General features: G+C 37.6%; 1 protein-coding gene across 1 annotated transcript in view; it reads left to right on the plus strand.

Moving 5' to 3' along the window:
* The window catches only part of ptprq (protein tyrosine phosphatase receptor type Q), a gene marked incomplete at its 5' end in the record, with an annotated part of 29,651 nt that extends 20,135 nt beyond the window's left edge, over positions 1-9,516 (plus strand). The window contains 18 exons of the mRNA XM_025056340.1: positions 5-75; positions 684-793; positions 1,260-1,446; positions 1,717-1,955; positions 2,086-2,155; positions 3,488-3,646; positions 3,776-4,037; positions 4,153-4,226; positions 4,870-4,969; positions 5,855-5,983; positions 6,319-6,363; positions 6,619-6,645; positions 6,801-6,882; positions 7,635-7,725; positions 7,859-7,935; positions 8,021-8,155; positions 8,624-8,749; positions 9,297-9,516. Coding sequence (XP_024912108.1) covers positions 5-75; positions 684-793; positions 1,260-1,446; positions 1,717-1,955; positions 2,086-2,155; positions 3,488-3,646; positions 3,776-4,037; positions 4,153-4,226; positions 4,870-4,969; positions 5,855-5,983; positions 6,319-6,363; positions 6,619-6,645; positions 6,801-6,882; positions 7,635-7,725; positions 7,859-7,935; positions 8,021-8,155; positions 8,624-8,749; positions 9,297-9,491 — 2,179 coding nt within the window. The remainder of the gene's footprint in view (positions 1-4; positions 76-683; positions 794-1,259; positions 1,447-1,716; positions 1,956-2,085; positions 2,156-3,487; positions 3,647-3,775; positions 4,038-4,152; positions 4,227-4,869; positions 4,970-5,854; positions 5,984-6,318; positions 6,364-6,618; positions 6,646-6,800; positions 6,883-7,634; positions 7,726-7,858; positions 7,936-8,020; positions 8,156-8,623; positions 8,750-9,296) is intronic.
* Positions 9,517-10,423: the final 907 nt, after the last annotated feature.

Below are 10,423 nucleotides of genomic sequence, written 5' to 3' on the forward strand. Positions count from 1 at the left end.
TGAGAGTGGCAGCTGTGACTAGCGCCGGAGTGGGAGAATACACGTACTGGAGTTATGTGCGCACAGATCTGGGAGGTAAGACGCATTTTTTTACATACTGACCTGACTTCTTCTAATCGTCTGAGATCTTTGCTTGGTGATCACAGTCACTCCTTTGGGCAACCTTAGCTTCTTTTTATTGTTTCCTTGTTCTTAATGACGGTACAAATCGACAACTTTGCTGAGCCGTACTGTAAAACCAGATCTAAAACACTATTTTTCTCACTATTTTCCCTTCCGTCTTTCCACTTTGACTAGCTTTTTTTAGGTACCATGGTCATTTAATGAAATAAAAAAATAAAAGAAATAGTGTAACTCTCGATCGCGGGCTGATGGTAACTCAGTAATCACTTGCTGCCTGCTGGATGTTGTCGGCTTGTTCGACAACCTAGTTATACGCAGTACGACAACCGACAATTTTCCGGTCAAGAATTTTGTTCGAGAAACGAATTGTCAACTGTAAACTGTCTTTTCCTCACAGTTGACTTAAAGTATTTGAAATAGCTATGTGTTTTTTCTTTGTGTTGACCTTTAAAGATATTGATAGAAAATTAAAAGGACGTTTTAATTAAACCCATTCCAATTCAATTTGAATGACATTTATTATCGTGTATCAAGGATTATATTTCATCTTCATCTCGCAGATCCTGACGATCCACCCCGTAACCTTAAAGTAACCCCCACCTCTAGAAGCTTTCACATTGCATGGGACGCTCCAACTGTTCTCTCTGGCCCAACGTCATATCTGGTGCAGGTTACTTCAATGTCTCTCTCTCTCTCTCTCTGTCTCTCTCGCTCTCTCTTCCTCTTCTTTTTATGATGTCCCAGGAACATGTTCTTCAGCCTACATCACAAGTTTTTATTCATTTTAATCCAACAAATTCAGTAGTGAAAAACTACATTTTAAACTCACAGGACATTTTGGTCGAATACTTCGTAAGTATGTGTCTTAGAAGAAAGGAGTACAGGATATTAAGTTGATCAAAGCTTTTTCCACTCTGTCCTCGTCGTCGGCAGTCACGCAGACCCTTGATATTGTTTGGCTTCTGGTGGATCCGCAGGGATATGTGCGGTGGCAAACCTATGTGATTTTATTATGTTAATTCATAGGTTATATAAAAATTATATATATATGTACAATTGTATATTGAGCCCTACTCCCTAGAGATTTTGTATTGACACGAAATGCACATAATGACAACATCCTGTTCTTGGGTCAGGTGTACGGTCCTGGTTTGAACATGACAACAGTCCGTGCCCCTGGAGAGCCGATGACCATTGTTGTTACAAACTTGACTCCTTTTACTCGGTACCGCGTGACCATCACTGCTTTCACTGGGCCGCTGGTTCTAGCCACCATTAATGGGAAAGCTATTGGACCCAATGAATACCAAACACTGGAGGAGGGTAAGTAGAAATTTCGAGACAAAACTGCACCACAAATCTTAAGACTCTGATGATATGTGTCTAATATTATCTGCTTCACATCAGGCACAGTAATTAAAAAGGGGGGGGAAATGTAAGAGGAAAAAAAAAAAGGTTAAACAGAACTGGCTTTCCAGCACAGCTTTCCCCTCGTTTTACATTTTATTTTCAGTTTTTCCCATTTTGTGCAACCGCCTTCACTCATCTTCTGCAGGTTCCGTGAGTTATTTTCTGCTCTTCTTCTTCTTCTAGAGCCTAAAAACCCTCCCACAAATGTGGTTATATTAATTATTCCCGAGGAGGTGAACCGTGTGAGGGTGACCTTCACACCCCCAGACGAGCCCTATGGAAACATCACAGCTTACTTTGTGCACGTCTACGAAAAGCAGCAACTGGTGAAGAATGATAGCCTGATTATCGCTCGAGGGGAGAACAGCACGTTGACGGCTGTCATTGAGGGCTTGAAGGGAGGGAAAAACTACAGCATACAGGTAAGGAGGTATGACGCACCGCTGTCCCAATGTTTCCAGATGCCCCTAAACCTTCACAGGCTTTAGGTTGTAGCATTTGTGTTATGTTATTCCACCCTGCCACTCAAATCTTTGTTTTTTTTCTTTTTAGATTTCAGCAAAAAATGGAGTTGGTATGAGTCCACCTAGTTCAGATGTCCAGATCAGCACAGATATCAAAGGTACATTTCTTTTCTTTTTTTTTTTCTTTTTTTGCTAACCTAAGCTACTGTATGTCCATGCCTGGTATAGCCTACACACTTCTAGCAGAGGCGTGGACTCGAGTCTCACGACTTGGACTCGAGTCAGACTCGAGTCATCAATTTGATGACTTTAGACTCGACTTGACAAAACGTAAAGAGACTTGGAACTCGACTTGGACTTTAACATCAATGACTCGTGACTTCACTTGGACTCGAGCCCTTTGACTCGACAAGACTCGATACTTTCCCCCAAAACCCAAAGATTATAAAGTAAGTAATTGAGGAGCGCTGTGTATCTCTCATTGTGCACGTATGTGCTGTCGGCACAACATCCAATCAAATTAGACCCACGTTGTTTTGACGCGATAATATCGAGCCAATCAAATTGCGGGACAACCGATGAGAAAGAGTTGTCTTCTTTTCCGCGGGTTAGAGAAAATGATGGCAAAGATCGTGTTGTTCGGATTTAAAAACTACGATATGGTCAACAAAAAAACGAGTGGCAGTGAGTGGAAAGACTCGAAACAGAAACGGCAGGACTTGGGACTTGACTTGACACTTTTCAGTCTTGACTTGGACTCGACTCGGACTTTGCCTATTTTGACTTGAGACTTGATTCGGACTTGAGTGCAAAGACTTGAGACTTGCTTGTGACTTGCAAAGCAACGACTTGGTCCCACCTCTGACTTCTAGTAATATGTTCTAACAGGGACATATTATCGGCTGTTGCTCAAAAATGGGCAGGTTTCAAATGTATGTAAAACAATAGAAACTTTAACAAAACATACAAACAACATCTCACAGTAGCACGATATAAAACAGTTTGTAAAGAAACCCCAAATCCAAAAAAAAAAAGTCCTCAAATGTTAACAGTTTTAATGATTTCTTCTGACCATGAAGTGTTTTGAACATTGAGTGAAAATCACGAACTTTTCTTCGGAACATGGCTCCTCTTGCTGCCAGAGACTTGACAGCGCTTCTTTTCACAAATCTGAACCACATTTGGCTTGAGAGAGGAAGCAGTTGAGACCCTCAGTGTGGCTTGAAGATGATCATCAGTAAGTCTAAGACCTGTACTTGGACTTATTGAAGTTCACCTCAGGGAAGTTTGGGGGGGGGGGGGCAATTCTCTCAAAAATTGCCCATGCTTGTCTGCTTTTCCACTCATCTCCCTGTATACTGTTAGCAGTTCTGAAGAACAGCGACCATTTTGGTTTTTTTTACCCACACTACCAACTAAAAATGGCTGATTACTGCCAGTCATGCAAACTGAATAACGTGTGTGTGTGTGTGTGTGTGTGTACTCACCAGCACCAGCCAAACCATATCAAATACCTCAAGTCCAACTGACCCCCGGGGGTGTTGCCATGGTAACCCACAGGACTATCACAATCCGCCTTCCTGCTTGTTTCTACAATGACGATAATGGACCAATCGTAAAGATCCAAGTTATCGTGGCAGAGTCAGGAGGTATGGCTCTTTACACACACACACATTGCCAGTGGTATCTTTTCAATCTTAATGCACAAGAGTACTTGTGCTGTATGAGAAGAACAGCAGCTTGACTTTGACTTGGTGTTCTCTGATTATATTTGATAGTGAAAGACGTTCAAAATGTGACCGTGTGGAAGAACGCATTCTTGGGTCATCCTGCCCCCTACCTGACTGATGAGGGATTTCCGAATCCAGTCTGTTTATTTGAGGACGATATGTTGCGCCGGGGAGCACAGGTCCGAGTTTATAACAGGCAGAATCACACCAGGGCCAGGACGTACGTGATTGGAGAGAACGACAGCTGCGTTAAGGAGAACAACACTCGGCATTTTTGCAACGGTCCCCTTAAGCCAAACACAGCATATGTGTCAGTTCAAAACTCAGACACACAAAAGACAAACTTTGTGTTTTTGACATGTACATTTATAAAATCTATGAGATTGTTAATCTTCTTTTTTTTTTTTTTTTTTTGTAACTACCAGGTTCAAGTTCAGAGCCACCAACACAAAGGGCCAATATACAGACTCGGAGTACTCGGACCACATCAGAACTAAAGGTATCCTGTAAAAATGTGATAATCCAAAATGTCAAACATTTATATTTATATTTTAATAAGTATGTATTATTTACCTGGATGATTGAAAATAATAAAATATACTGTTTAAATGTTTGTGGAGTATACCCTGCCACATTGACATATACATACTGTATATTACCAGAATTAACCCTTTGATGCATGACCCATGATATACTGAGTTAAAAAAATGTTACTAAGTGTTTTTAGACATAAAAATATAGAACTGATTTGGTTCTGTTTTTATACACCAAATTTTTCTTTTTGTATGTTGAACACAACACAATTATTCTGCAGTTGCAAAGGCTGACCACTGTATGGCAGTGTTGGGTGATTCTCAGGCGTCCACCGCAGAGGCTTATATGCCAACACTGCCATCGAAACCTATTCTTATCATAGAAAACGACATTTTAATAGCTGTCCACTGTAGTGACCGTCATGCATGAAAGGGTTAAGTGTATCCTGTATTAAGAATAATTTATCCTGTAAAAATTGTAAAAAGAAAAAAAAGTTTTTGTTGCTGTCACGTACCCTGTGTTTGCAGTGGTTGCGTTGTGGGATAAAGTGAATTGTTTGAAATATATATTTAAAATGTACGAATCATTTCTGTGTTGTTTGTGTTTAGACGAAGGTCTGCTGACCAGAGATGAACAGATCATTCTCGGTGTTCTGCTGTCCTTTTTCCTGGCAGTGTTACTTATCACCATCATCTGTGTTGCGGTCAAGTAAGATGACATTTCACTTATTTGCCATCATTGAGATTCAAGTATTATGCGCTAATTGATTTTATATTAGCTGTTATTCATTAGGGTTCATTTATGTGATTAAACATCGATTGATGTTTGACATTGACGGCCCCCCTCATACAAAAGACAGACACTTGATTGCAAATGCCTGCTTGTCTCTCGATTTTCTGGCAGCCATTTCCCTCTCACTGTTCAACCATTGCCATGGTTACGCTAAGATTTCCTCAGGCCGGCCCCCACTGAGGTAGTAAGCGGCAGTAGTAGTAGTGGTTCCATAATGTAGCAGTTAGCACACCTTGCCTCGGAAGCCGAGAGCAGAGAAGTCCAGGGTTCGATTCCACGCTTGGTAACGTTAGTCCTCCTCTGTCTGTAAGTTGCGTTGGATAAAACTGTCTGCTAAATGCATACATGTAAATGGCTTTAATGGTTAGCCATGGACTAATGGTTATATAATGACATCTATGTAACATCCTTGATAACTAATGTAGCCATAATTGCTAAAGCTACAACCCCATGCAGCACAGTTCAGCCACAGCTGCGAGATAATGTACATAAAAAAATATATATATTTTTGTACACAAAATCCTTCCTCCTTTTTTTTTCCCTTAAAAAGAGTTCAATCACTCTGTTGTACGGATTATCTGTGCATTGCAGTTCTAACAAGTTCCTTTTCTAGCTTCACTCACGCTAATGCTGAAAGTCCAGTCTGTTCTGTTCTGTATTTATGACATTGGTTTGAATTCACTTTAGGCCGGAAAAACGTGATTCTAATCAAAAACTTAATAATCAGCCAGTCTACGCAATATACAGTGTAACTGTGTTTGTTGTGTTGTTTTTTTTTTGTTTGTTTAATCCTCATTATAGGGTCCATCAGCATAAGATGGATGGAGGCACATATTCACCCAGAGAAGTAGAAATCATAGATGCTAAATATAAACTGGATCAACTGGCTGCTGTGGCAGATCTGGAGGTAAAACAGGAAAAGATCAATCGGTGAGTCTAGGTTTGTTGGGCTGTTTAAATGTAGTCTTCATTTTGGAAGAATTTTGAAATTCCAATTCTTAACCAATGGGGAGCCAGAAAATGTTTTGCTTGTTGACATGTTACTTCTATAGGGCCAAATCAACATAAGAATGTGCGGCAGAGTTTGGAAGACTTTTTAAGGGATGTTTTCGTGAGAGAATTCTTTACCAGTATTCTAATTATGTGTTTAAAATTGCATGGCAAAAAAAAAAAAAAAAAAAAAAAAATGACCACATCACAAGAATGTCATGAACGCAGGTAATAGCACTGATCTGTCTTGGTTTTATCATTGTTCACCTGTTCAGGTACTCTTCCTTCTTCTTTAGACGAAAGGAGATTTACGTCATTCAGTAAGTAGGGATTTTGTTTGTGTGTTTTATGGGGGGCTTATTTTTTAGTAAATGCTTTATCACTTGTGAATCATCAGTATATTATATTAACACCAACCATAGTTTAAAAAAAAATCCTTTTAGGTGAACTGACATTCATATAGTCATTTACAATGAAACATGAATGCCACTGCAGTATTATACTGGATTGGAAAAATGAATCATTTTTGATTTTTGTTCAAAATGTAATCCTTTTTTTTTTGTTCTTTTTTTCAGACTTCTGAGCTACAGGAAGTCTCTCAAGTAAGTCGGGTTGTATAAATAGGTAATGCCTAAAGTAGCTAAAGCGAAGATCTGCAAACGTGTTCCTTGGAAAGTAGTGCTTAAAGCCATATATGTATTGTACTGTATTTCTGCATGTCATATTGTCTGTACGCGTCTGCTCCTCCCTGTGTCAGGCCCATCAGCAAGAAGTCTTTTCTGCAGCATGTGGAGGATCTGTGCGCCAATGACAACGCCAAGTTCCAGGAAGAATTTGCTGTAAGTGCCTAGCTCTACATAATGACATAATTTAGCCCGTTACCTGGCAGTGAGCAGTAATTAAATAATAACAATAACAATAATTAAATTATAAATAAATTAATGTTAATATATATAATATTATATATATATTATTACTTACTACTATTATTATTATTATATAATATATAATATTATATATGATGTGGTATAATATATTATATTAGTTTATTATTTAAATATAATTATATAATATTATACTTTTATTAATATAAATTAGTAAAAGTGAGCAGTAACAATCCTCTTTAGGATTGTTGATTGATTGATATAACATAATATAAAATGTAGAATTTTATATTATGTTATATCAATCATTGATTCTAAGAATCGGTATCAATTTGATATTGGTCAAAATTTCAGGATTAAAAAACATCAAAAAAAAAACAAAAAAAAAAAAACAGCCACAACTACAACAGCACTTGTGTTAAAAATAACTAAAAACTAATGAATTCATTCTAGCCCCCCAGAAATATACTATCAATTAATTTAAAATTCCCTCCTATCTAAACATCAAAAACATAGATATAAACAGGTATCTAATTCCCATTCAGTATTAAAATTAAATTAACATTTTTGTTATTTTGAAGAACAGAAAATGGCTGCCTAGTGACTTATTTTAGTTAACAATTAAGACGTAAACTCACAAGTTGTGGTCATTGGTACTTTAGTATTTTTAAATGAAAAACGTAACGTATTCAATCTTACCTCCACAGGCGCTCCCAAAGCTTCTGCAGGACCTGGCGACCACAGACGCTGACCTCCCCTGGAACAAATCCAAAAACCGATTCCCTAACATAAGGCCCTGTGAGTGGTAATGCTGTGCTGTGAAATATTAGCATATGCTACCTTTGTAGCTTGTGTTTTAGCTGCAATGTGATCTTCTTAGTTCCCGCTTGTACTCGTTTGTTTCATTACTTTATACTGTTATTATCTATAGACAACAACAACCGCGTGAAACTACTGTCGGAACCGGGCACTGCAGGCTCAGACTATATCAATGCTAGCTTTGTCTCGGTAAGTTGCTATGAGTTTTAAGGGTTGTGTTAGCATGATTTGATTTGTATTAAATATCAATATACTCTCTTTATTTTTTTTCTAGGGCTACTTGTGTCCCAATGAGTTCATAGCTACTCAGGGCCCTTTGCCTGGTACAGTGGCTGACTTTTGGAGGATGATCTGGGAAACAGGGACGCGCACCGTCGCCATGCTTACGCAGTGTTTCGAAAAAGGCAAAGTGCGTAATGAACACATTGACACTTCCGTTAGCGGTCAACGTTACATTTGGTCTTGCGAACGTGTTTCAAAATCTGGTTTCAATGTACAAACAAGCTACCTGCTCGGTGTGAAATCTGGGACTGTTTAGTTGAACACAACACTGATATACTCTCTGGAATTGAAGAAAGACAGTTTTTTTTTTTTTATAGTCGTGCATTAAAAAGCCAAGCAGAGTTGTAGAATAGCGACGCAACGCTAAGTGAACGAGAGAGTGGCCGACAGACAATGGGGAGATGCTGAGATATGCTACGATGCATGAGCCGATCAGCGTGCGGAACAGAAGTGCACGCTCGATTAGCCAATAGTACACAGAGTACGCATTGTACTGTATTAGCCAATAGTATGCTGTGTACGAACTTGGTAGCTAACTTTCAGAGCTTTATTTGTCTTTGTGTTTTTTTTTTTTTTTTGTTTTTGTTTTTTTTAGATTCGCTGTCACAAGTATTGGCCTGAAGACAACAAGCCGATGTCCGTGTTTAGCGACATTCTCATATCAAAAGTGTCTGAAGAAGTCTTTCCGGACTGGAGCGTCAGAACGCTGAAAGTAGAAAAGGTAACTGAATATGTACTGTAGTAAATAATTTCTTTAATAAGTTCTATTATTGATAACACTACAGCAAGTACTTCTCAAATAGTGGGGCGAGGTGAGAGGCTTCCAATGGAATAAGACACACTGGACATAAGTGTACCACTGCTGTAATGCTTGAATGATAACATGCCTCCAGCCACTAGGTGGCAGCAACTCATACATTGGTTGGTACAGATACAAATATATACATGTTATCAGGTTCTCAATAGTATTTCAGTGTGTCCCCAAGGGGGGGCATGACAGAAAATACTTAACTCACTACACTAACATTTTATTATGATGACATTAACATGTTCTCGTCCAATTATACTGCATTAATTATCAACTTTGCTAAATGAATATTTTTTAATAGTGTCGGAAATCATAGCTGCGTTTGCCCTGTGTGCTGTTAAGTCTGAATTTGTTCCAGATATAGAGATCTAAAGTCTCTTAATGCAAACACTCATTGTCCTATTTTTTCCCCACGCTAAATTTTTTTTTTTTTATTTTTTTTTTTTTTTTTTCTGTGCAGCATGGACACTACATCCTGGTTCGCCACTTTAACTACACCTCATGGCCTGAGCATGGCGTCCCAGAGTCCTGCAACACATTCATCAAGTTTGTCAAGGCAGTCAGAGCCAACAGACATGATAACAACACCACCATAGCAGTTCACTGCAGGTACTGTACCGTAATAGTTGCATTGAAAATATTAGTTGAAAATTAGTAGTGATTAGTTGAAATATGTCACTTACAAATAAGCCCGCCTTATGAATGGTACTTTTTTTTTCTGTCGTAATTTTCCCATAGTTCTGCAGTTTTATCTGCTTTTTCCAAAGAGAATAATCATAAGGTATATCAGTGTTTCCAAACTTCTTTTGAAAATGCGCTGTTTGATGGCCTGAATATTTACTTTATATTATCCATTAAAAGCTCATTTCAGATCAGTGTTCTATACTGAGTTCACTCACCTGTGTATGATAATAGATTGCATTTGAATATAAAAATAAGTTGAAGCACCCCCGACAGGTTACAACATTGTGGTTGCCGCTTATGTGGCATTTTAAAAAAAAACTCAAAAGTACTTGAGTCATTTAGACTTGGACTCGCTCGAAATCGCGATTAACTGATTACTTGACTCAGTCGTTTTAATTTTTTCAGATTGAATATTTAAAAAAAAAAAAAAAAAACGAAAAATACCATGCTCTATTGGCAATATTCAATGCAATATTAAATTTATTAAACATTATAATTAAACAGCAAGCAAATATAAGTCAACAATTCAGTTGGCAAAGTAGAAATAAGTGAGAAAATGCGTAGTTGTTGTTGTGTGTAAACAGCACATTAAGTAATTATGAATGTAAATGTAATGGCAATTAGTATTTTTACTATTTGTTTTTGGGGGAGTATTTTGATTAAAACACTAAATAATGTGGACGGGGGTCAACAGCTGATGGACACTAAATAGTAAATTAGATAAAGCTTTGAACCAGTAAATGTGTTTGTAAGGTAAATTAAATGAAAAAAAAAACTTAATCTACAATTATATATATATATATATTATTGTAGATTAAGTTTTTATATATATATATTATATATTATATATTTATATATATACATATATATAATTATATATATAAAATATATATACATACATAT

This window comes from Cynoglossus semilaevis, chromosome 6, assembly GCF_000523025.1.
Source record: "Cynoglossus semilaevis isolate Cse_v1.0 chromosome 6, Cse_v1.0, whole genome shotgun sequence".
Classification (NCBI taxonomy): domain Eukaryota; kingdom Metazoa; phylum Chordata; class Actinopteri; order Pleuronectiformes; family Cynoglossidae; genus Cynoglossus; species Cynoglossus semilaevis.